The sequence below is a fragment of the Pleurodeles waltl genome, chromosome 3_1 (assembly GCF_031143425.1).
Source record: "Pleurodeles waltl isolate 20211129_DDA chromosome 3_1, aPleWal1.hap1.20221129, whole genome shotgun sequence".
Classification (NCBI taxonomy): Eukaryota; Metazoa; Chordata; class Amphibia; order Caudata; family Salamandridae; genus Pleurodeles; species Pleurodeles waltl.
This window is the reverse complement of record NC_090440.1, coordinates 1,952,069,364-1,952,096,520: the sequence shown is the minus strand read 5'-3', so window position 1 is coordinate 1,952,096,520 and position 27,157 is coordinate 1,952,069,364. Positions and strand designations below refer to the sequence as shown.

Genomic DNA, 27,157 nt, shown 5'->3' with positions numbered 1-27,157 from the left:
GTGTATCAGATAGGTTCTTTTTATCTTGCAACAGTTGTAATGCTGCCTCTTTACCGTCCCCATGAGAAGAGGGTTTCCACCACAGCACTGAGGTGGAGACGCTCTACAAATATGCCAGGTTTCCCAATATTGCAAGCTGACCGCAACCATAACAGAATCTGCATTTATCTGTCCAAGCAAAGGAAGCACCTTTGGAAGAAACTTTTGATTTTAGTTTCTAACACCTTTGCAAAAAAATGATGTTAGAGGAGCAAGATCTGGTTTTATCCTTAAGGATTCAGAAAGCACAGCTGGCTACAAAGCATCTTTGGGAGTACCGAGTAAGCAAAACTTTAAAAAAGAAGACTATATGAGGCCCAGTCCAGGCAGGTGTAACGTGAGCCATCGCAGAGGTTTCTGTTCCAAATAAAGTCTGCCAGAGAACACGATGACTATCTTGACAAGGGGAGAACAGTCATCTCTCTTCATGGAGTCGAATTAGAAAACTGTCAATATTCTATAAAAGAAGCAGCAGAAATAGCAAAATAATGTAGCCCGGCACTGGAATGTTGTGTTTTATGCAAGAAAGCAGGATATCGAGGAACTAACTGGTCATAACAGTATGACACTCGAAAAGTAGCAATAACTTTTGTACACTAGGGAGGTGGTGGGGAGGAAACAAAGGAACCAAAAGCAGTGAGAGCAACAGCATTCAAATAAATATTAAATATTACAGGCATGAGAACCTAAATGTTCATCAGAAAACGGAGTCGAAAATAAATTAGACTGTGGTCAACATGTGTAGCGTCTAGTTCATCAAGAGAATCGTTTCTCTACCTGAAGTAGTAAACACCTGCTAACATGCTAAAGACAAATGGCACATTGTCAAATTCATCTTCAGCAGAAATATTTGACTATGAAACTGAATGTAATAAAGGCTGAGAAGAAATATCAGTTCTAGAGAAAAATCAAGACTAGAGATGAAACAGACTCCAGATTAGTGATCAGTGTCAAAATGGTCCATGATCTGATCGTTTCCTTAATTTGACTCTTTTAAATTGTTTGTTTTACTAGAAGCAAACAAATCTCCTAGAAATGCTACCGAGTATGCTTCCATAAAAGTTACACTCATATTGTCCTATTGGTGGACCACCAGTGAAGCTTTACCAAGTGCTCGGAAAACATGGCAAAATTCTTACCACTGAGGGATTCGTAGATGTTGACGTATTCACTTAGGATGGTACATACACAGGAAATTCCCTTATTCAAACCTTGATGATACTGTAGCATGAACTACTGTTTGGGTGTGTATGGACAACAAGGGCAGTCTTTTCTTCAGTACTTAAAATGCAAATTAGCAGGTCCTTGCAATCTCAGTAACATGGGTTATGTTTGAATTTAAAACCCAGATTGCAAAACACGTTAACAGAAATAGATGGAATACCCTTATTACATGTCCAAAAACTACAGCTTCAGATACCTGTGCCCAGAATTAATACTTCTATTTCACCGTATTTTTAGATGTAGGCAATTACATGGTATCCAGTTGGACAAAACATATTGACAGTCTTTAAAGTGAGTGCTACCTGCATCCAGATCACTGTAGAACCTCAAAACGATCTGGTTACCATTAAGTCTAATTAGAAAAGGCAAAACTACACAAATGGATTATAGTGGCCCCTGAGTAGACCTATGTATTATGAAAGACAGCTACACCTCAGAAGTAGGTGATAAAATGAAGCATGCCTGGCATTCATCAATCAGAAAAGAAAAAATTGACTTCAGAGCAGCTCCAAAATTATCTCGCCTTATTCAGATACAAAAGGGTGGAACTGTTGTGATATAAAATGCTGCTGTTGGGTCAAGTGGCTCAGCAGCCTCAAAATACCCATCTTTGTGGACCACAACAAGAACGATTCTGTATTTTTCATGAGCAAATCTTTCCTCAAATGCATAAATCTCCCATAATTATAAAGTTGCTGGTGACCAACTTGGTCACCAGCCTGCGTGGGTTATGCATCAGGAGGAATCGATTAACGTTATAGATTATTAAGACTGATTAATTTTTTTGTTTAAAAGGTGTAGCTATACCTTGTTTAAAGCAGGAAGGACCCAAGTTTTTTTGGTTTATGCAATGAGAAAGGAGGTGACCCAGAGAAGGAGCCACCACATGCATTGTTTAAGGTTTTGATGAGACATGCATCGAAGGAGGGATTCAAATTTCAGACTGAGGTTTCTGCCAGTGGAACAAATAGATAGGTCATAGATACTCACTGTCAATATAGTAATCAACACTACAAAGGTTCCATAGCAGATTTAATATTGGTGCAAATATCCTGATTTTGTTTTTAAAGAATATAACTATTTCTTCATAGACAGACTAGGTTGTAAAACTTGAAAACGTTGTGATTGGGTTCAGGGTAGACAAAACCTCCTGCTGAGCCTTAGCCACACTAATTCGGAATCTCCTGAACTAGTATTCAATACTAATATTTGCTTCATCCAAACCAAACGTCATTTTTGGATCCCTCAATGAAGAAGCATCCCTCAAGGTGCAAGCTTCACCTCTTACAAATGTATCACTTGTCACTACTCCCAGTCTCTGTTTTTCAACCTCTTGGCCAAGACATAGGGATTGGCGTCTCTAGTGCTGTGCCTTTGTTGGGTTGGGGGGTGGGAGTAGAGGGTAGTGCTGTTTATTCTTTCTTGTTCTCATTCCTGGACGAGGAATATTTTGATTTTCTTTCCACGCCATTCAAAGAGTTTACCCTTCTCCTCAGTACATGCAAGAACAACAGGTTTCAAGTAGTGCATTGTATGTGATAAGTAGTCTTCAATGCTGACCCACACGACGCCTGCGTGTTCTCTATGAGGAATTAATATCTAATGAGGTCCTGTGTCTGCACCAGAATTCATCTCAAGTTACTACGAAGTTCTGCTATATTGATGTCCATCAAGGAACCAGGACTGAATTAGACCCTGGACTACGTAACAGAAGTGAGCGGTTACATTACGGGCCTTCGGACAAGACCCTCATTTTGGAGGAGGAGCATGAGTTGCCAAGTGTCCTTAAACGTGTACACTGGTACCAGGTGGACAGGTGCACTGCACCAATAATAAATTAAACACCCGTTCCTGCTTTTAATTTGCTAAAATGGCAATTCAGATTAGTCAAGATCCACCCAAACTCCGTCATCTAGACTGATGCAGGGACAAATCAAGAGACACACAGCCAAGCTAGAGGAAGACCGCAAATGTTGTCAGAGAGGTGCATAGCTGTAAAGTGGTCCCTCATGATTTTCAATTAAATCTTTGCACTGGAGGTAGCAAGATGCACCTTACGAGCTATTAGAACCAAGTGAAAGAGAAATGTTCCTATGTGCAGTGAACATGGATAAAAGACTTCCTGAACATACGACAAGCTGGAGGTTTATAAACAACCTTGGCAAGAGACCACCACCACCACCAAGCAGCACTCTCCAAGGTGTGGCAATATGAGATTTAGAAAAATCAACCCCCCCCCAAAAAAAATCTATAGGAGGGCAGCACACTTTCTAAATCCGTTCCTTAATAAGATCTGGAATGCACCTTTGAAATCTGTCACATTCTACCTTGTTGAATAGATTAAGCCAACTGAGCTTTCAGGGCACAGTTTTGTCCTGGCTTAAATCCTTCCTGGAAAATGCTCACTGTGGGTTTTTGTCCACCCTTTCTCTTCCTTTTCCAAACCGATGATTTGTGGGGTGCCACAGGGCTCTGCCCTGAGCACGCTGCTTTTCAACCTCTACCTGGCCTCACTGGCCATCTTGATCCTTCACTGGCGGGTGGGGGGACGAAGGTGGTCTTCTACATGGATGACAAGCAACTGCTGTTCTCATTCCGAGAACACTGAGAAGCGGCCTTCCTCAAAATTAAAGTGTGTTTAAAAGGAATAACCAATTGGATGGAATCTAATTTTCTGAAACTCAATGTGGATAAAACAGAGGTTCTCTTTTCCAGTCAGAACCAGATTTGCTAAAGTTAGGCGTGGAGAAAGGTCTTTCACGGAACTGACGGCAAAGCTTTGGAAAACTTTATCTGTCAACCTTTGCATGGTCAAATACAGCAGTGCTTCAAAAAAGAACAAAAATGTGTCTCTGACCATAATTAGGCATGATAGTACGGTTTGTTCTCAGTCGCTGCTTTGAGCGCCAGGACGCTTTTTCTACAGTAGTCGAGCGCTTTACAAATGCACTTGATTGATAGATAAAATTTGAATCATGACAAATGTGGAAGCCCTGGTCCCACACATCGACAACAAATTACCAAAAATAAGTGTTGCACTTATTTCTATCGAAAATGTGCTATTTTCTTTTTATCTGAAGGGGCACGTCTGATCCCCTGAAGAGAAAAAAAGACGATAACAGAAACATGAAACAAATTTAGCACTATAAATTCAAATATATATCATTTTAGTGACAAGCTATCTCCTGCCTGCAGTAAGCATGATCAGGCTCATGTAATATTAAATTCATAAGGAATTCAAAGGTGTGATATAAAGAGATCAAAACCAGAAAGAAGAGAGCCGTGGTAAGGCTGCAGTAACTCTCGTTCACGGTGGTATCTTGTTCTACATAATTGCATGACAATATCACGCCAAGAATAAATGGTGTAAGGATATACCTTTTATAAATAACATCGAAAGCCTCCGCAGATTATACTAAAGAACAAGTTTGAAGCTCATGTTTAATTAAATACATACGCACAAGGGATCCTTCCTTCCAGGAAGCCTATCATAATCAAATTTACACAGTATTATTGGCACTTGTTTTCTTACCACATATTTGTTATTTATATTCAACGGCAAACATCCCTTCCACATAGTGAAGTAAAGTAAACAGACTATTAAGGTTATATTCAAGCATAACGGACCAGCAGTGGTTCCTCCTTCAGGGCAGAGGAGCACCCCCCCTCCGCATAAAATGCCCTCCAGGGGTGAAAAATAAAATGGTAATAAAGTTAATTTATTACCATTTTATTTTCCACCCTCCCATCCTAAACCGAGTTTCAGGAGGGGGTGGGGACCCTGCTGCTGAGTGGAGGCAGTGAGCTGTGCACAGTTTAAAGTGTATTTTTGGCCAGCTGTCTTGCGAAGGCCAGCCAGACATGCACACTTTAAACTTTTCCAACCCAGCTGTCTTAACACAGCTGGGTTAGAGGAAGCACAGGCTTGTAGTGCTCTTAAGAGTACTGAGAGAGGCCGCTCCCTCCAATCCGGACGCTTCTTTCATACCCTGAGCCCAGACCACTTCAATACCTATGCTGCCTCACTTGAGTCTTTTAGTCTGTCTTTTGGCTTTACAATTTTCTGCACATACATATGGGTAGACTTGATGCTGAAGCCACTAGGACCCAGCATGAGTTCTCTGGCTGTCTCCCCCACCATACCATGCTGAACGAGCATAAACACACCAAAACTGAATAGTGTTGAAGAATGTGAAATTTTAAACCCTCATCAGACAGATGGTGGGCCGTGTTATGTTCCTTCCTGTTAACGAATGTTTTAAGTTTATTCTGGAATACAGCAGGGCTTTTGATGTGCCTGCTAGGGGGCTTGTGAATGTGGACTTGTCTCAAACTTCGTTTATTCGCATCTCCTTGCGCGGTCTCTTCAAACTTGGCAACAGTGATGGGAATGAAACTCGTGTGCAAAGCACAATTGATTATTACATTCATAAGGTCACACTTTAGGACTTATGTGTTGGGAACCCCTTTCGATCTGCGTACCACTCACAAACCTGTGGTGTAATTGTTTTCAACAAAAAGTACAGGCAGAGCTACACCCTTTTATGTTATGTGGATAGAGAGGCTGTAAAAGTGCGCTTTTAGCATCAAGTATGTGCCTGGTGTGAAGAATGCTAACACAGATTATTTGTTTAGGCTGCCACTGGGGGCCAAGAGTTCCGCGGAAGATGAGTGGGTGGTGGCAGGCATGAAACTGTGTTGTTGTGCGGGCCATTTCTGAAGATTAATGGAAATAGGCAGTGTTAAATGATGAAACCATGGTGTTGCTCATAAAACACCTTCCTAACAGGGGAGCTGGAGGGCTGCCTGGAGTATTGAACTTGGGTTGGTTTCAAACCGGTTTGACCTGAATAGTCAATGTGGATGCACTGGGGAGTATGTGTGATAGGGTGGCCATTCCAAGGGAACTGCAAATAAGGCTGTTTAGTTTGCTATACGAGGTTCACAGTAGAATGTCTACCATAAAGAGAAGGGCCCGTGTTGATTTTTGGTGGCCCGGCATAGACCGGGAGACAGTATTTACTCAATTGTGTATTGTGGACATGCAGTCATAAGTAATGATGATGAAAAAATCTGCTGCATTAATGGATTTCCCAAAGAGAGCTTGGGAGAAACAGGATGTGGACATCTGCAGGCCTTCTGACGTTTGGGCTCAGATGTTAGGTATGCCAGATGTTAGATATGCTGTAGTGCTGATCAAGTATTTCTCAAAGTGGCTGGATGTGGTGCTCCTGAAGAAAGTTGAGGCTTCAAATTTGGTGATTTGTTTTGAGGCGGTATTTACGAGAGAAGATTTTAATAGAGAATTTTAGTGTGTTTAAGGAAGATGACTTTGTAAGAGTAAGTCCAGGAGCTGGATGTACAAAGAGGGCAGCCAAATGGTCAGATCCAAAGAAGATGGTTGAAGTGAACAGTAATTGTGTAGGATTAAAAGATGGGAGAAAGTAGAATGGGAGGTAGGTTAAAGGTGTGGTGATCTTGAGCGCAGGATATAGTTCAAGGGTTTGGATCCAGTGCCAAAGGCTGATGTGCAATTTAGAGGGCTACATACCTGAGTAACTAGTCGCCACTTGTTTGTGGTTCAGGACTTGGGTCAATTTTGTGCACCACTACAATTAATATGTATTTTTTGTTTGTTTGTTTATTTCCTTTTTTCCACTTCTGGTCATTCTTCTTCCCGCTTCCCCTAATCCCCTCATTTCTTATATCATGGGTGCCTACTTACTGTTCCTGACTGAAATTTTGGGAGGAGGGGATGTATTATTTTCTTTTATTTTACATAATTTTGTGAAGGGATTCCAGTATCTGGCAGGGCATCTAAATAGTAGCCGTGCCTGCCAGGGATTTGTGAAATTGGGCGTGTCTCAAACTTCTTGGTTTATCCACAACCCGGTATGCGGTCTCTTCTAAAGCCTCTTTTGATGTGTGATTCAGCAGTTCCTCAATGGTTGTTTGAAACCTCAGGATTATATTTGATGATCAGCTTTCAAGTTCCAGATTAGAAAACATATGTCCATCTGATTTCCCTGTCTCAGCATATTCTGAAAGATTATCCTATTTCTCCTCTATCTTACAGCAAAAACATAGTCCGAGCTTAGTTAGTCTAGCCTAGTATACATCAGTTCACTGTATCCTGTGCTCAACTACCTAAAGGCCAAATTATAGGTAATTTAGAATGTAGTCTCAGGCTCTGCCTGGGACACCGTAGAAGAGGCTAAGTGCACCTCCTCCTTCATTGGCTCATTGCTCCTAAAAGAGTACAGATGAAGAGTCTTGTGCCTTTGTTATTGTACCTTGCACAGCACATACCCGCGTTTTCTTCAAGCACACTTTTCTTTTTATCATCTTGTGAGCCTAATGGTTTGCCCTTTCCTTTCTGCTGAGCATTACTTGGAAGGAAGAACTCAACTCAGTGGTTGCTCGTTCTCCCTCCTGAGATCCATGCGGTGGAACAGTATGTCTGTTCATCTCTACAGCCAATTTTAACCACACAGTCTCCTGTAAAACCTTAAAACGTGTCTGTTATCATTGACCTTAGTCTGCGGACTCTGGGCTACTTCAATTCTATTTATCATCAGCACCGAGACACCTTTTTTGGTTGCAATTCATAAATCCTCATTTCATTCAAAGATATTCACCAAAAGGAACAGACGAATTAGATGAAAAAGCACAACTGGTGCATTTCACTTCTCCCAAATGAAAATGGTGATCTGCTGGCTATACTTTGTGGACTTAAGGACAATAACCTATGGGGAAAGGTTGTAGGCTTCTCAAGAATTCCCTTCAAAAGGTTCTGAGGTAGCTAGAAATTACCATTGTTGGCTGTCTCTCATATTATGTGGTAAGAAAAATGATGGATGCAAAAACATATGTGGTGTGAAAAGGAGTGGGACTCCCTTCCATCCTCACGCATGTGTAGTTCAATATACTAATTTCGGAATAACTACATCAAATTTAACTTGATCTTTGAACAATTTATGTTTTTCTAGTGTTGGTCACAAAAGGGCCTGTCGCTCCGGACATTGTCAACTGGACACGGCTGCAAAAAAAAGTCATCAGGTGCAAGGGGAAGAGAGGTTGTGCAATCCGGTGTCGACATCCTACACAGAATTACTAAAACTGTTTACATGTAACCAGTGAGGCCGGACAACATGCGGCCGGGGGAGGCCTTTGCTTGGGATTTGTTGCTTCTTCACTAGCTGCAGGTTTCCAAGCCCCTCTACATTCCCTGACTATTCTTAAAAATAAAATAAACATGTGCTTCAAGATAAGGCCTGTCGGGACACGAGACTACTCTTCACAGCCCTCATCCAAATGGGTGGGCACAGAGTGAGGGGATGCACCAAATGGCTGTTGCCCAAGTAAAACACGAAGAAAGTATGCTGTTTGTGTCCGGAAACTGTTTATAGTTCTATGCACATGGAGTGGACGAAGCACGGCTGAAAACACTGCGTGACCCGAAGAAGGAAGAAAAATCAGCAACACAACTCTGCCAAGATTGGCAAATGACCCACAATGTGGAATTGCTGAAGGAAAGAAAAGCAGGTTCAACTTCATCCCATGGTCACAATAAAGTGAGGTGGTGAGAGCATGCACCAGCACAGCAAAAGGAGCACGGTTGGGTATAAAGTCTTACACATGCCCGCAAGCAGATGCACCGAGTTCTGAACTGGAACTAATTTGAAAGCAAGGTAGGTGCCAGGACACCCGCCAGTTGGCAATCATAGAACACAAAATTTAAAAGGAACAGTTGTAGGGGAAAAAAATATTTAGTGAGTGCAGAAGGCTTTTTTGTAATTGGTCTAGCAAAGTCGCAATGCACAATATTACAAAACATAGGACAATTGAGCTGTGAGTTGTAATGAATCCAGGACTTCCCAGGGAACTGAGAGAGAGTTTCTAGTTGTGGATTGGTAGGTGTCCTTACAGAGTTATAGGAATTATGGTTACTTCTACATTGCAGTTAATATTGGGGGGGTGGGGAGCAGTCTAGGTCTTTTGCAGCTGCCTTTTATTTGCAATTCGACGGCAGCGTTAGGAAGTTGATACCATCTATCCAGGGGAAACAGACTAAACAAGACAACGACTATTTTTCTATGCTTTAACTACGCATGTCCTGAACCGCGAACATGCGTGGTTAAAGCAGAGGAAAACAGACTCAGGATCGGGAGAGGACGCAGTCAGATAAGTAGGGCTGGGGCAGGGTGGGTGGTAGTATTAGTTTTTAGGGGGGGTCGGGGTGATTTAAGTTTTTAGGGGCGGGTGAGGGGTTTGCTGTAGTTTTAGGGGCAGGGGGTCGCTGTAGTTTTAGGGTGGGGGTTGCTGTAGTTTTAGGGGTGGGGTATTTTTAGTTTTAAGGGCAGGGGTGGGGGTAGAAGTTTTAGTTTTTAGGGGCAGGGGTAATTTTAGTTTTTAGGGGTGGGGCGGGGGGTTCGCTGTAGTTTTAGGGGCCAGGGTGGGGGGGGGGGTGGGGTAGTTTTAGTTCTAGGGGTGGGGTGGGGTGTCGGGGTAGTTTAAGTTGCAGGGGTGGGTGGGGGAACAGTGCTGGTTTAGTTTTTAGGGGCGAGGGGGGGGGTTGGGGTAGTTTTAGTTTTTAGGGGCGAGGGTTGGGGTTCGGGTAGTTTTTGGGGGCAGGGTTGGGGGGTTGCAGTAGTTTTTAGGGGCGGGTGGGGAGTTAGGGGTAGGATTGTTTTAGGGGCAGGGGCGGGAGGGTTGCATGCCGGAACCACACACGCCGTTCCATGCATGCCTTTACCAGGCATGCCTTTACAATGAAAAATGTTTGTTAAGGCATGCATGGTAAAGGCATTCGTGGTGGTAACGCGGTCATTGTTCTGACCGTGTTGCTCAGGCACGCGTGGTTCCAGCCTGTGTTGTTCCGTCATATATTCTCTATCCAGAATGATCCTGTACTCCTTGGAAGGTAAAATACACTCAGTGGCTCAATCACATAATTGCAGACTTATGTATTTATATGTGTGCTTCAGACACGAGTACTGCAGAGATCCTATGATGAGCAGGCAGGTAGAAAGTCTCAAGGCAGAACACATCCTTATACATGTCATACTCCTACTAGGCATCCAAAAATGAGTATGGGACAAATGCATCAGTAACTCTACATGTCACTAATACACTTTTGTGTATTTTCCCTGCCTTTTGGAATCTGTCAACTTTATGGCCTAGTTAAGCCCCTTGATGAACCTTCTTTAGTACTATATATAAATATATATATATTAAAATGTTTAGTTACGTTCCCCCTTCACACAAGGCTAAACTGTCCATGGTGTATTGAGTTATCAATATGCAAAATATTAAATACCCTCCTCACTCAAGATTCATGGCCACAAGGGGAGCGAGACCAACAGTTTGAAAGCCGATGCTCTGACTATATCTCACATTTCAAGACGGACCCAACGTGTGAGATTCGTCATTTTCTCAGGAATCAAATGTACTGATCCCAGGTGCTACGGCAGCATTCATTTCATTCCCCTAAGTGCAGCTGCGTATGTTAAGCTAATTAAGCTTTAGCAGTTTGTATGGAGTGGGACAGAACATGTTATCTTCAGGGTAATTCTGGGCAGGCACGTCTTACCGTGTGCACACCTAAGAAACACATTTTCTGCTAACAGTATACAAGTTAGGCAAAGAGCCACTGACCCGGTTGGGGAAAACGACTCTGTGTCGCGCACCTTTAGGTTACTGAAGTAGGGTAAGAACAAAGGATGCCCACGAAAGCAAACGGGGATCTCACTAGCAACATGATCATGTCCTCAAACACTCCTCAATGACGTGGTCCCGTTACAGGTCGTGAATATAGTGCACGCCGTGTGGTAAGAACAGGCACTTCTAATCAGAAGAGGAAGACAACGAATATCTCAATATGCTTCAGTCACAGTTGTAGTCATCATGGTGACCTGGAGAGAGAGACAGGGATAAATGAATCAGGTACATCAAGGACTACGGGACTAGCATGACCCCCGGGGCACTGGCACGGCAGCTTTAGAAAACAAGCATTTGCCTTGCATTAGGCCTCGCCTTTGCTCCAGTTAGAGCCATTAGTGTTGTAAATTCCTAACTGGACTTTTCTTGCCACATAAATTAAAAATGGTAAGTAAAACAGTTGACATAGGTGAGCCGATTCAAAGCGCCACGGCCGGCGTGAGAGCGTAGGAGAGACATAAAAAGGGAGAAATAAGTTCGCTCGCAGTCAAACTTACGGGCAAAAGTGCAATTATCCATGTAACAGGGTGGATGGCCAAAGGGGTAACAAAACTGCCCCAAGGAGAGACAACGCCAAAGCATTTACCAATGATCCCAAATAATTTTTGAAAGGCAAGCTCATGAATGAGGGATAGGGATGGGCATGCGGTGGGCGTGGTTAAAAGGCCCACAGATAGATTACAACACGTCACCGCGCTTGCGCGCTCGATCTAAAAATGTAGGCGGTTGACACTAAATTTGACAGTGTTAACGCACTTCAACACAATAGGAACGGACAAATACACGGAGGAGTGGGTCTTCATGAGCTACCAGCTTTACTTTCAGATACAATGCCGGGCTAGAGATTCAAGGGGAATGTGCCATGCGTTTCTTTTCCCACGCAATCACATGGACTCCCTTCCCGGGGCTGTCATGACACCTTGTAAGGTTTTTTCTTGCAATCTGTCTGACCCCTTCCTTTATTCGCCTCAAAATGCCTTCTCGGTTCTTGAGAAGGCCCCGCGAGCAGTGTCAGCAGCTCAGCCGTCGGGAACTTGCGGGCACTTGGCCAGCTGGCAGCGTTTCTTGGCCGGGTGGGAGGCTGCGCTAACTGCTCTCTCCGCGATCGCTCCTCGGGAAGCCTGGGCCCACAAAGCACACGAATGTGCAGCTTGGATTGATTCGTGCTCAGTTTCACGGCATGCTGTTCTCTCGGCTCGCTAAGTCCATCTCCATTACTGGAGCCTCCCAGTGGATCCTCTGCCTTGTACCTAAAGGCACTGCTTCATTAGAGCCGGTTAATGCAGGTGGGGACCACCAGCACTTATTTCTGGGAACCGACACTTATTTTAACACATCAGAAAATAAACACAAGCACGAGACTGAAAACACAAAATGGAGAAACGGAGAGAGACTGAAAATTGGTGCAAATGGTGAAAGCAGGGACCTGCAGGAGTGTGAGTGTGTGTGTGGGGTGGTGGTGGTGGCGGCGGCGGTGCGGGGGTGGGGGGGGGGAGGGCAGGGAGAGTCTGATTGTGGGTGGAAGAGCCATGAGGTGGATTTACTACTACGTAGCCTTGATATTCAGTGCACGGACATTGAATTGTACCAGCCCCTGGCTTCAGAGCAGAGCTTTGGGCACCGGCACTCATTCTTTTACAAATTAAGCACCATGTCTTGCAAAGGATTCCCTTAAGTGTCAACAGCTTGAGTGTCTCTAAAAGCTGCCCTGAGTCAGCTTCGTAGTGCTGCGAGGAACAAGACACAGGAAAGGGAAGAAGCAAGCATGAACATATGTCATGCTTGGTAGTTCTAAGGTAGGGCTCAGCACCACCCTTAGGTCTCTTCTTAACCCTAGGAAGACGAATGGACATGAGATAGGAGAGAAGAAGGGAATGTGATCTTATGCCATGTTGGGTACTCTTATAGTGCTAACACTGCCTAGCATTACAAAGCATAGGGAAAAGGAAGAGAGGAAGAAAGTGAACACAAGGTTAGGCGGATATTGGTACATGTATAGCTGGTGACACTGTACCTTTACGCCACTTCAAATCAATGTAAGGAAACCAGAGAGGCTTCTTCTTAGTAGTGCTGGAGAAAAGGGGCCAGGAGAGAGAACGGAACATGAAGTTCTATTTTTGGTACTTATTTATTTATGGGGTTTTGTAAAGCACAACAAGCAGTCTAGGGAAGTATCTTGGTGCTAACATCACACAAGCAGAATTGTAGCAGAGAAACCGAACTAGCTAATCAGAAAAGAGACACGCTTTTAAGACATAGCTCAATTTGGGTGCAAATCTCAAGAAGAATCATATTACAGAATGCCAGCCCATTTGGTGTATTTGGTGGGATGAATCACAAATTTAGCTTTGCTGCCCAATCTGAGGTTTCTCATGGGTATGTGTTTCTTGAACTTTTCTACTAGACACATATGCGCTGACTCATGGATGATTCTGTATAGCATAAATGAAACTCTGAAGATGATATGCTTCTGTACCGTTAGCCAGTGCAGTCTGCGGAGGTAATTAGAGACAGTCACATTTCTAAAATTACTTTCTACAGTATTTTCTGTAGGTGACAAATTTCTAGGCAGTCCCAGGTAGGCAGGGTTTCCTCGATCCAGACGTGATTGGACAAAGCAGGAGGCAACCATCATTTTATGAGTAAAAGAATGGAATGGTGTAATGGGCATCAGAGCCCTAAACTGAAGATATTTTAAATTGTCACATTAGCATTCAGTTTTTCAAGGTCCAGTTCAGAATCACCTATATCTCGCACTGCTGATACAACCTGAAAGCAGACTCCAAATCTCGGGGGGCCATAATGAGGCATCACATGGGTTTAGTTCGTTGAAGACAGGAATGATATCTAATTTTGCTGGGCTAGGTTTCAGGAAGTTATGTCCACCCAGGTGCAGGCTCGGATTGGCAAGGCAGGCAATTAGCCATGGGCCAATAAGCCTGTGGTCGAGGCCAGTTTTGGGGCACTTGGTTGTTGGACTAAGCGGTCCAGTAAGCCAGGGCCGTCCGTCTCCACTACAAGTGCACAACGTGAAAGGCTATTACAGCCTTTGCATACATATACTAAGCCTGACCCACGTCAGGCCAGCTATTTGTCAGAGGCAGAGTGGCAATGGGCTGCTCCTTCGGTCACAGCATGAGGTGGGTCTGCTTCCAGCTCCTCCTAGGTGGGACAGAGGCCTCAGTGAGCTGCCGCTGGGAATCCATTAGCATTCGCTTTGCAGAGGACTAGGGTAGAGAGGAGGACTGGAGAGTATTAGGTTGGTAGGGGGCTGATGAGGGCCAGAAAGGCAGCTTTTCAGGTTATTTGTATTATCCTAACCTTCCTGGAGATGGGTTTGGGGGGATAAATTAGTTTGTTCTCCTTAGCCTGCCAGATATCAATTATTGCAGTTAACTGTGAGAGTATGTGGCCTTAACCGACTTTGAAATTGGTAAACCAGGTTAGAGTTCCGGTATCAGTTCAAACATTCTGTGATTGTGGGCAAATCACTTAATCTCCCTACCTAAAATAAAAATGAATTTAATCTTGTGCCGTGTAGCTGGTGCTGGTGTAAATTGATCCAATGCCTTTGGGCCGAGTTTGCACTAAGAAAAAAAACTACATAACAAATCATAATAATTACGGTTCGGGAATCTGGGTCAATTTTTTGGGGAGTGCCTTGGCTTAAATGTGATCCCAATCCGACCCTGTCCAGGTGAATATTGCTTTCATAGCTGCTGGCAACCCAGCAGTAAAATTAGCAGGACCATCATTTAGGGCTGCTGCTGATTTGTGTTCCATCATCGTGTAAGGAGGTGGCTGGCTTGAAACTGCTAAACAGAGTGGCTTAACGTTGGACATAAAGATGAAATAGCAAGGGGTATACGGGTGACCACTGTGAACTCCTCAGTGTAAGGAGGCATGGGAGGATGAAAAAAAGACCACTTAGTTTGATGTGTCCTGATGGAAATAAAGGATTATAGCCGTTGAAAGAACTCTCCTTTTCTTGTAAAGTAGTGCTCGGCGCCACCCTCAAGTCTTTTCACAGGTTGAGAGGAAAGAAAGGTGTAGGAAAAGGAACCAGGTCATGATGTCATATTTGGTACATGAACAAACGTTAACACTGCCATCAGTCCCCCTTGAAAGCTCTGCAGAAAAACAAGAACGGGAAGAATGGGATGTCTTGGGCGTGTGTAGTGCTCAATGTCATATCACGGCATGGAAACAGAACAGGGAAAATACAACTACTTTATTACTCTGCAGAGCTCAAGTCAACATTTTAACCGAGCAGTACGGGTTGCTTTGCCTTACCTAACAAGGGCTACCCCTGGTCTGCCAGATGACAGAAGGCTGTGCTCGGCTGGATTCTGGCAGGGGAATGGAGGGCAGTCCCGCCAACCCGCTTCCTTACATAACACCCAGGTTAGACAGCCAAAAATGGGTTTCAGTTTCAATGCAGTGTTCAGCACCAATTCAGTTAATCAGATTTCGTTTTTTCACAGAAAGCTGCTCCCTAAACAATTTGTCTTTTCTCACCCCTGAAATCTCTGATCTACGGAGACCATGAAGGTGTTGGACACCTCTAGTGGTCACTAGCAGAGCCACAGGCAATTGCTGGACTTGGAGTACTAAGTCTCTCACAAAGCCAACAGGTTGTGCCTTTACAATGTGATTTGCCAACGCTTGTTTGTAAAGCACTGTTAAAAAAATAATATAAACAGACATTTCAAAATACGGCAGGAAAAGCAAACATCAATATATCTCAGAACTTTACATTGCATTCAATATTTTTATTCTTTAAAAACAGAGTTTATTTTTCGAAACACTGAACAGAATTTAAAAAGACTGAGGCAGTGCAAGAATTTAGAGATACATGCTTATGAAGGCCTAATTTATTTTCCACCAAATGAAGCAAATGATCATGATATATGCAGCGCTGCCACAGCCCAAGGAACATACATTTGGTTCTCCAGGAGCTGAGAAATGTCCGTTTTAGTCATCCTAAATACACTTTCTGCGCCAATCGCCAACTGGAGTGTAGCAGCTGGTCCTCTCCAGAGCAATAAATTATGACTGCGCGCCAAGGTCAAGGATCCTTTACAACATGTGGAACGCATTTTAAACAAATTAACTCAATAACGTGTGCTCTTCAAGTCAAACTTCAGCAAAAAATATACCTGCTGCTGCGATTTTATGAATACGATGGGAGGGAATGAAAGCAACACAAAGTGCAGGAGGAGGGCATTTGAGGAGGGAAGCGGGAGAAGAAAAAGAGAGCAAGAAAACACAGCTACTCCCGTGGAGTGCTCAAAGGAAAATAAATAATAAAAAAAGTAGTTCCCTGATATGAGCCATGGAAGGATACTAGACACCAAATCAAAAGCATGGTTAAGAAGCTATACTTCAGGAGAGGGAAAAACCCAAGAAGAGGAAGAAAACGCATCAAATACAAAGCAAGCATATGAGATTGAAAATAAATCTACCTATTGGTATTGTACACAAGAGGTTTTGAACAAAAAGCAACAAGCTGAGCTGCATGTAGGCGAGTCTTAAATCCATTTTGGAGCACAGCCTTTTGAATGTTCCCGGTGATAAGGCCTACAGGTCACACCCCGTGATATCCATGCAGGCCTCAAGTGCAATGTTTTTGGTTCCTCTGCCAAAGGTCAGTCTCTGTGGTGAAATCTTTCTAACATAGAAGTCTAAAGACTGACAGACAGATGTCTGCTTTCCGCAGATGTAGCCCATTACTAAAGGGCCGGTCCTGTGTAAGTACAGTCTTCCCTTTCCACCCACTGTCCGAAACCTTCATATCCTTATTTGGTGTTGGCTTTTTTCCATCTCGGAGACGTACTAAATCGTTATACCAAGCCAGCCATCCTCAAACAAGCCCACGAATAACACCCTTAAAACGCTCCTTCCAGAAAGCCAAAGCCCATCACACATTGTACAAGGCTCAATACTAAATGATAACTGGAGCAATGCCCACCTCTGAAAGACAGTTTAGGTAATGAGCCCTGTCAGCCTACACTCAATGAAGCTAATGTGGTAGTTAAAATCTGCAGTAAAAGTAGCTACAATCAGCTGACACTGTTGCCAAAATCTGAGTGGGAAATCTAACGAATCAACAGTATTAAATGTACATTTTAATTTCTAAAATCATGTGCACAAATTTAACAAAATAATCTTAAAATCCACTTGCTTTTTATTTTCTGCATGCATGATTATTTAAGAAAACGCCACAATTTAACCCCTTCGATGCCAGGCCTTTTTTGGCTATTTGGGGCAGTTAGCGCTTAGGCCCACATAACTTTTTGTCCAAATAAGCTACCCACGCCAAATTTGCGTTCTTTTTTTCCAACATCCTAGGGATTCTAGAGGTACCCAGACTTTGGGGCTTTCCCTGAAGGAGACCAAGAAATTAGGGAAAATACAGTGAAAAATATATTTGTTTTTTTTAAAAAAAAAAAAAAAAAAAGGGAAAAAAGGGCTGCAGAAGAAGGCTTATGTTTTTTCCCTGAAAATGGCATCAACAAAGGGTTCAACACAATTTTGGGATTTTACTAGGACATACCCCATTTTTACTACTTTTTGTGCTTTCAGCCTCCTTCTAGTTAGTGACAGAAATGGTTGTGAAACCAATGCTGGATCCCAGAAAACTAAACATTTCTGAAAAGTAGACAAAATACTCAATTCAGCAAGGGGTAATTTGTGTAGATCCTACAAGGTTTTCCTACAGAAAATACCAGCTGAAATAAAAATATATTGAAATTGAGGTGAAAAAAACATCAATTTTTCTCAACATTTTACTCTGTAACTTTTTCCTGCAATGTCAGATTTTTGAAAGCAATATACTGTTACGTCTGCTGGACTCTTCTGGTTGCGGGGATATATAGGTAAGTTCATCAAGAACCCTAGGTACCAAGAGCCAATAAATCAGCTGCACCTTGCAATGGGTTTTCATTCTATACTGGGTATACAGCAATTCATTTGCTGAAATATAAAGAGTGAAAAATAGGAATAAAGAAAACCTTTGCATTTACAAAATGAGCACAAGATAAGGTGTTGAGAAGCAGCAGTTATTTGCACATCTCTGAATTCCGGGGTGCCCATACTAGCATGTGAATCACAGGGCATTTCTCAAATAGGCGTCTTTTTTACACTCTGTCTTACATTTGGAAGGAAAAAATGTAGAGAAAGACAGGGGGCAATAACACTTGTTTTGCTATTCTGTGTTCCCCCAAGTCTCCCGATGAAAATGGTACCTCACTTGCGTGGGTAGGTCTAATGCTCGCGACAGGAAACAACATGGTCACATCACATTTTTACATTGCAATCTGACGTGTTTTTTGCAAAGTGCCTAGCTGTAGATTTTGGCCTCTAGCTCAGCCAGCACCTAGGGAAACCTACCAAACCTGCACATTTTAGAAAACTAGACACATAGGGGAATTCAATGTGAGGTGACTTGTGGGGCTCTCAAACAGGTTCTGTTACCCAGAATCCTTTGCAAACCTCAAAATTTGGCCAAAAACACACCTTTCCTCACATTTCTGGATTCTGAGAGGAGACACAAATTTCCTTCCACCCAGTGTTCCCCCAAGTCTCCTGGTAAAAATGGTACCTCACTTGCATGGGTAGGTCTAATAGTCGTGACAAGAAACACAACATGGACAGATCACATTTTTCCAAAGAAAACAGAGCTGTTTTTTGCAAAGTGCCTAGCTGTGGATTTTGGCCTCTAGCTCAGCCGGCACCTAAGGAAACCTACCAAACCTGTGCAGTTTTAAAAACTAGACACCTAGGGGAATCCAAGATGAGGTGACTTGTGGGGCTTTGACCAGGTTCTGTTACCCAGAATCCTTTGCAAACTTCAACATTTGTCCCAAAACACACTTTTTCCTACATTTCGGTGACAGAAAGTTCTGGAATCGGAGAGGAGCCACAAAATTCCTTCCACCCAGTGTTCCCCCAAGTATCCAGATACAAATGGTACCTCACTTGTGTGTGTAGGCCTAGTGCGTTTGTCAGGAAATGCCCTAAAACACAACGTGGACACATCACATTTTCCCAAAGAAAAGAGAGCTGTTTTTTGCAAACTGCCAAGCTGTGGATTTTGCCCTCTAGCTCAGCCAGCACCCAGAATCCTTTGCAATCCTCAAAATTTGGCCCCAAAAAAAAAAAAAAAAAAAAACTTTTTCCTACCAAACCCAAACATTTCAGAAAATTAGACACCCGAGGGAATCCAGGGAGGTGCGACTTGCGTGGATCTCCCAATGTTTTCTTACCCAGAATCCTCAGCAAACCTCAAATTTAGCTAAAAAAAAAAACAACACATTTTTCCCACATTTTTGTGTGGGATCACTGCAACGTGACAAATTTCCTACCATCCAACGTTCCCCTCAGTCTCCTGGTAAAAAGGATACCTCACTTGTGTAGGTGGGCCAAGTGCCTGTGATAGGGAATATCCAAAAACATGTTGAAATTGGAAACAAAGTAGGTCCAAAAGGGCAGTTTGAAAAAAAAAAAAAACAATTTCAGGCTGACAAGTGGGGCAACATTTTTATCGGTATAGATGAGACAATGCTGGGTGGTAGGAATTTTGTGGATTCCTGCAGATTCTGGAAAGGTCCATCGCAAAAATGTGGAAAAAATGTGTGATTTCCAACAAATTTGGCGGTTTGCAGGGCACTGAGGGTAGGAAAATGGTGCGGGTACATGTGAAGCACACCACCCTGGACTCACCCAGATGTTTAGCTTTCAGATGTGTCTAGGTCTTGTGGATTTTTCTACAAGGCAGCGTCCCATAGTCTAAAAAGTGCAGCCCTCACCATTCCAAGTGGGGAGATTTTGAGAGTTAGTCAAGCTCTCATGCCCAAATGTAAAACCAACACCCAAAATAATCAAATGTCCTCTTGTTTGCTGTGGAATAAGATGTCTTAGTTTGCGGGGGAGCTGAAAGACTGTTACTCCCTTCAGTTGGGGTGGGGGCATAACCATGCCCATACTGGTTGGCAGCCACCACCACACTATTGTTTTTTTTTTTTTTTTTAATTCCCTGGCATCTAGTAGACTTTCTGCCCTAAGGGGTCGCTGCCCACATATAAAAAAAATAAAACTAAAATATAAAATTATCCCTGGTGTCTAGGGGGTTTCTGCCCCCAGAGGAGGCAGATATGGCCCCCTGGGGAGTGACCCTGCCCAAGGCCTGACAGTGCCTTTACTGCTCTATGTAGGGGAGGGAAGCTTGCACTGCTTCATTATATGTGTTGTAGACAAGGAGTGGTCCAGCGCTGATCTGAAGCTCTTGAATAAAGAAAATATGCAATTGTACAACCACATCTCATTGCTAAACTGCTGCCCCAAAAATCCATCATCTGTTCTTTTTGCATTTGTCGCTCCAAGTGGGAAGGGTATGCTTAGACACGAGTCCCGTGCTTACTATGCCACCAGATTCAAGCTAGCCTGGCTGATGAGTAATGATACCCTGAAACTGGTCCCAGGATGCTTGTTTCTGGTCCAGGGAGGACCTGACCTGGCAGTTCGGGCTTGACTTTTCCAATGAGGAGCAGGGTCAAGACTGACTTGCACATGGCTGGGGCAAAACTAGAACGGCGTGGCAAGCAAAAAAACAGATGGATTAAACCCAGATCTGTGACTGGGGGGAATGTTTGATTTGTTCAGCATTCCGTCCATCATCTGTTCTTTTTGCTCTTGTCACCCAAAAAATGGCTAGCATACAGCTCTGCCACTTCAGCTGAATCCCGAAGAACGTTTTACACCGCTTTACAGCTCTACCACTACAGCTCACAGTTATCTTGCATCTTCTACAACTCCTCATTTAGTCCTAAAGCTGCAACTCAATGCCAACCCCTAGAGCCCCCATACAGTGCCTTGACCCAGACCTGCAGTATCCTTATAAGGTATATCACAACGATCTACTTACAGCAGACTATGCATCCCAAAGGTTAATGCAAGGTAGAGGGCACAGCCTAAAACTCACAAATGGTGAGCAGTAAACGAAGAGCTCTGCGTTGTGCAACTTCCTAAATCTGCATCAGTCCTCTGTTATATAGTTCTATTTTCAGCATATTCCCAATTACTCTTCCTGTCGCACCACGACAGATTTCAATAGCAGAATCCATGCATACAATTTGCAAATGCACCTCAGCATTTCAGTGGACCCTCAATAAATCATCCTGCAATGGTGGAGCTGCCTTTGGTCCTCGGTCTCCATTCTCAGCACTGATTAGCATTTTTATATCGTCCCACCTCTTTATAGCCCTAATATACAGTTATATAGCAACTACTTCAAACTCATTTAAAATGCTGGCTGTGGGGTGAAGTAGAGATGTGCTCTCTCTTGGTCATTACATGATGTGACAAGGTGGACTATCAGACAGAACCACTCATACTGCTGACCAGCATGTCATCAGAACCTCAGCACCAGTTAGGCCCACAACAGTTTTGTGTTATGGTATGCATATTTGTAGAGCCTTCCGATCATCCGGGAGTGTACCCTGGCGCTGAGGAGAAGTGAATTTAGCCAAACATATGGCCTAGTGGGCCTCTCAAAAAGCCAAGTCTCCAGCTTCTAGCGGAATTCAAGATGTGAGGAGAAGGCACTTTTTTTTAGCGGCAGGTCGTTCCATGCTTTAGGAGCAATGTAGTAGAAGGCTCAACCGCCAGATCTAGTTTTTTCTATATGTGGGATGTGTGCAAGTAGGAGTCTGGACGAGCTGAGGTGTCTGGAAGGTTTGTGAAACAGATGCAATTGTTGAATTATGTTGGGCCAGTGTTAAGTGCCTTGAAAGTGTGGGTGAGGAGTATGAATTGTGCTAGTTAGTGTATGGGGAGTCAGTGGGGCTCCTTCAGGTGTGGTGTGATGAGTGTGTGGCATGAGAGGTTGAGAGTGATTTTGGAAGTACAGTTATGAATGGTCTGCAGCATTCAGGTGAGTTTTTTTGGGGATCCCTGCATAGAGGGTATTCCCGCAGCCAGCATGCTTGTAACAAGGGAATGCATGACACTTTTTTGGGTGCCGAAGTGGGAGCATTTGAAAATCTTCCTCAGCATCTTTAGGGTATGGCAGCATGAGGCAGTGACCTGCCATGTCAAGTTTGCAGACAATGACTATCCCGAGGTTCTTGGCTTGGGTGGTGAGGGTTATATAACGAGGCATTGCCAGCCAGTGCATCTTCAAAGCACACATTTGACTAGAAAGAAATCTGCTCAACATCATCATTTGCTGAGTGATCACTTCTCTCGCAAACAGCATTGAGAAACCCCCAGCTCACTGGCTCAGCTGATGAAATGGCTTCTAGGTTGATTTGTTTTCCTCCCTCCAGCCTTTCTAATCAGCAGCTACAGGGAAATGCTGATCAGGATCAATGATTGGAGGGTGGGTAGTGCCGGTGGTTGGCCTTTTAAACCATTATTTATTTCTGCTGCACTCGGACCTTACACTTCCTTGGGGCTGAAAAAGGGTTATCGCAGAGAGGCAGCTCTTGGGCCAAGGAAGCTGCTGCTCGGGGTGGAGAAAGCTTCTGTGGTTTTTCCACATCATCCTAGAGCAGACAGATCTTGCTCGAGGCATGCAGATGAGACTGGACAATCTTACTTCCTTGCCCTCTCTCTTGAGATAGTCAGAGAGAGACTGGTCTTGAGAGAGACACGGAGACAAGCAGTACTGGAAGGCGCTGCGGTCATCTTTGAAGGTCTGTTATAGCACAGTAAGACTTGTCCAGCTCCTCAGCTGAAGCGGCACAAGTTAAACAACCTGCAGCATTCCTACTGGTCCCACGTGAAGTACTGGTCGATACCACAGAAGCCTTACCTGTTGGGTTGTGAAGACTTAGTTTAACATTATTCCTGCCACCAAGTATTTGAGGCAAATACCAACTTTCATTATAAATCAGTGCAGATTTGTCACATCGGACTAGCTATGCACCTCAGCAAGAGGGAGACATTGTACACCAGTCTAATAAACTGTGTTTAACAAACTGGTATACTGGCCTGCACATCCTCACCCCTCATAAAAGCACTATATAGGGGGGCTCGAAATGGATCGGGCTCTCACAGAAGGCCGTGTTCTGTTTAACCCCACTGGAGTGAGCAGCATCACGGGAGCTCTGAATGGATATGGGTCTCACAGGAGGCTCTGTTCTGTTTAACCCTACTGCAGAGAAGAGCATCAGGAGAGCTCTAAATAGATCCAGGTCTCACAGGAGGCTCTGTTCTGTTTAACCCCCAATGGAGAGCAGCATCAGGGGAGCTCTAAAAGGTTCCGGGTCTCGCAGAAAGCTTGCTCTGTTCTATTTAACCCCCTATGGAGAGCAGCATCAGGGGAGCTTTAAAAGGCTCCGGGTCTCACAAAAGGCTGGCTCTGTTCTATTTAACCCCACTGGAGAAAGGAGCATCAGGGGAGCTATAAAAGGATCCGGGTCTCACAGAAGGCTGGCTCTGTTCTATTTAACCCCACTGGAGAAAGGAGCATCAGGGGAGCTATAAAAGGATCCGGATCTCACAAAAGGCTGGCTCTGTTCTAGTTAACCCCACTGGAAAGAGGAGCATCAGGGGAGCTTTAAATGGAGTCGTGTCTCTCAGGAGGTTCTGTACTATTTAACCCCACCGGAGAGAAGTGCATCACACAATCCTTATAACAAAGCTAACTAGGTTCCTGCTACGCAGATGGAAACTCGGCCAGGGCAAACCGAGCCATTCATCTTTCCAAGTGGGTAAAATGAGTCCTATAGAGTATTAGGTCTACCCTGTCCCCTGCAGCTTCTTCAGCTCTAAAACTGACTGGCCAGTTAGAAACATGATCCAGTTAGAAGTCTCACTGGTGGGCTGCAAGCTGTCCCTGGTCAAGAAAGAAGGGTTCACCGAGACACTATATTTTCAGCCTACGATGGAAAAGGCAAACGGGGGAGAGAAAAAAAACACGAAAGCTTTCCAAAGTGGCCGAATGTCGGCTCTGCTTTATACGCCACAAAAACGAAGGATGGAAAAGCTTCAATGAATTCTACACACAGGTAATTCTGGTTAGTATTAATTCAGTCCGTTTAGCTGCGCATTTCAAAAAAGGGGTTCGTCGAACTACACAGAACCAAAAACTCTATAGGTTTGGCCGGGTGAAAAATGGACACATTAGAGCGCCTTCTTCTAAACCATGTGGTAAGGCTGGAGGTCACAACACCACTCGCTTTATTTCTCTTCCTACTGCCCCGACACTAGAGACAATCATATGCATTTAGTATTGATGGTGCATTTCTTGAGATCTAGGCTGGAGGGGATTGTTCTCATTTTAGAAATGTGCTGAGGAAAATAGTTTTCTTTTCTGCAAGCAGGAACATTCCAGGAGGAGCTGGAGTACCACGGAGGCACAATCTTACCATCCTACTACAAACAAAGCATTTAGCAGACACTGGAGATTCTTTCATTTCTGCGAGAAGCAATTCTCTGCAAGATTCACAGCCTTTAGAGAGAATAAAAGGCCTCCTCAACCAACATTTGTGTAGAGGCTGCCCCCATGCGCCCAACTCGTGAACACGGCTAGAGCTAAAGGCTTTGGAACTCGTCCAAACAAGTCAATGTGCTTACTAAACAGAAACCTTTCAACATGAGCAACGCGCACACCTTAGTCTGCATTAATAATCCGAATTTAGAAGTACACAAATGCATTCTCGCAAATGCGACTGTAACTACCTCTCCAACTTTGGCAGAGTCCACAGCGAAAGAAAAACGGTCTAGTGAGCCGTGCCTCAATGACTTAGTGGTGATCTCATTACCTCAGTTCCAGTTTCCTTGTTCCCGAGCAAAATGACCAGGCGGCATATCATTCAGCCCAACAGTCAGCCACCACAGTGGGCACCCCAACTGCAAAAAAGGCATTTCTGTAGATGTTCCCCTTGCTATGACCCGCATCCAAAAGGGAAGCTAGTTGCCTCTTATAACTTTACATCTGCCCACTATCCAATACTGATATTACATCTCCCTAAAACTACCCTTCCATGAACCCTAAAAAAAAACTACCACCTTAACTCTATGTGCCTTTAAACCCTAAAACCCTTTCTAACCCTTAATGCTAGATTCCTAAACCTTAAAGACACCTTTCTACGCGTATTAAAGTGACATAACCTTTAAATATATCTATATATATATATATATATATCCACTCCTTTCCCCCAATGTACCCGCAAATCATTTTTGGTTCACATGTGAACATATACTACACATATGTATTTGTGAACTGAGCCTGAAGCCTGAAGTAGCAAACCAGCTAGTACCTCTTTCACTTTAAACAACAGTGTTGCTGCATTCTGGTTAAATGAAACACTGAATAACCAATGTTAAGAAACTGTGAAAGGAACAATATAGTACAAAAGTATAACAGATCTTCAGTATTTAATAGATACTGTGACACACAGGAGGGGGAACAAAACAAGTGTTTTAAAAAAAAAACGAAACAGAAAAAAACAAAACGTGAAGCAAAGTAACAATACTACTAAAACACGAGGGTTTGACAGTAACAACAAAAGAAATAAAACACCATAATGAAAAATTATAACCAAACATATCTGCTTAGCACTGCATATGTGCTGGTCTAGAAAAACAAGTATTTGCACGTATGGGCTTGCAAGTGGGTGCTAAATCCACTATTCTGTGAAACGTATAATTATAGCAACAAATTGCAAAATATCTTCAAACATCATCTGCGTCTAATGAAAATGCAAGCTGCAATCTCAGTGTTAAGGATCATGGCTCCAACACTGCATGCAGGAATTATAGATATGCTAGCAGAGAGGTGGAAGTAACCACACGATGAGCAAAGACATTTTAGAGAAGCCCTCAGGATCACTGATACGAACAAGGGTTCGCCACATGCAATGGAAACAGCAGACTAAGGCTCTCGCTCAACATGTGAAACTTGCATGGCATCGTGTATACGAATTACATGTTTATTCATGAGAGTCAATTTATAATAAGTAACTGGTTTGCAAACATTATTTTAAAGGAATTCAAGGCTACATGCGATCAGCAAAAGAAAACTCTTTCAAGTTTCAACTGAAGGTTAATGATAAAGTAGAGATCTTTCACGAGCACTCTCCTCCAGACAGTGCAAGCTGGCCCTAGACTCAACGGGGTCCAAAGACAAACGAGACTCTCGATACCAAATGATGAAACAGCAGATGCCATATATATATATGTGTGTGTGTGTATATATATATATATATACCTCAAGCTATGCTTTAAATACCAGTTTCACACATGCTAACAGAAGAGACGCACTCAATAACTAAGTCTACTGGACAGACTTGAACATCTTCAGTCGTACTTAGACCTACGGTTTAGAGCAGTTACTGTGTGAGATCAAACTTTCAAGAAATGCCGAAACTTCATACAAGAATACTAGATAATAAATGTGCGAACCGTGTACCTCGCCAGAACATAATACACCTAAGTATTTGCTTTGCGGTGGATATTAAGTACAGAAGCTCTAACTGCTACTGAAATACCAATGGAAACTACCAGGCCAAACCACTAGTTCAGAAACAGTAACAGTGAATGTAAGATGAACTTCCTCTAAAACTTTTCATCAAGACATTCGATAAAAAAGTTTGAATTCCACATTTAAGAGTACACATGCAATGTACATGTAAATAATATTTTTTCACAACTTTCCACAGTCAGTGCATATTTAATAAAGCGACAGTTTACATACTTTATAAGCCATTAATGAGAAAAACTGACTTGAACCTACTTTCGAAGGTGCTCATGTTCTTTCAAAAATAGTTCCGTCCTTCTGTTGTTCACACCTGAACCGCTTTTATAGGATCTAAAGGGTTTGAAACAAACATTCATTAACTCACTGCAGTGTGGACTACAAGACCTGGTGCTAAAAGTAGCAAATTTCAAGCAAAAAAAAGCGAACTGAGTCATACTTCAATATGGACAGTTAAGAGAATCAAAACTCTCCTGCAACGCTGTAGTTTTTGCTACTCCTCAATCAGTGAAATGAAGAGGAATTCAACATCATTTTATATTGATTTGATTTTTGAAGCCACTTAGACAATGTTACAGTCACCGCACAGTAGCTTTTGTGACGACAGGCTAAGAAATGAGTTTACCATTGTAGACAATAAATGAGAAATACATACATCCACACAGAGTTAAATCTGAATTCACAAACCCA

At 43.2% G+C, this 27,157-nt stretch overlaps 1 protein-coding gene across 2 annotated transcripts in view; it reads right to left on the bottom strand.

The window, feature by feature from the left end:
- The window catches only part of GOSR1 (golgi SNAP receptor complex member 1), a 274,923-nt gene that overhangs the window by 118,578 nt on the left and 129,188 nt on the right, over window positions 1–27,157 (bottom strand). For both annotated transcript variants that reach the window (XM_069226270.1, XM_069226271.1), the window contains exon 6: window positions 26,726–26,800. In XM_069226270.1, the coding sequence (XP_069082371.1) occupies window positions 26,726–26,800 (75 nt within the window). The remainder of the gene's footprint in view (window positions 1–26,725; window positions 26,801–27,157) is intronic.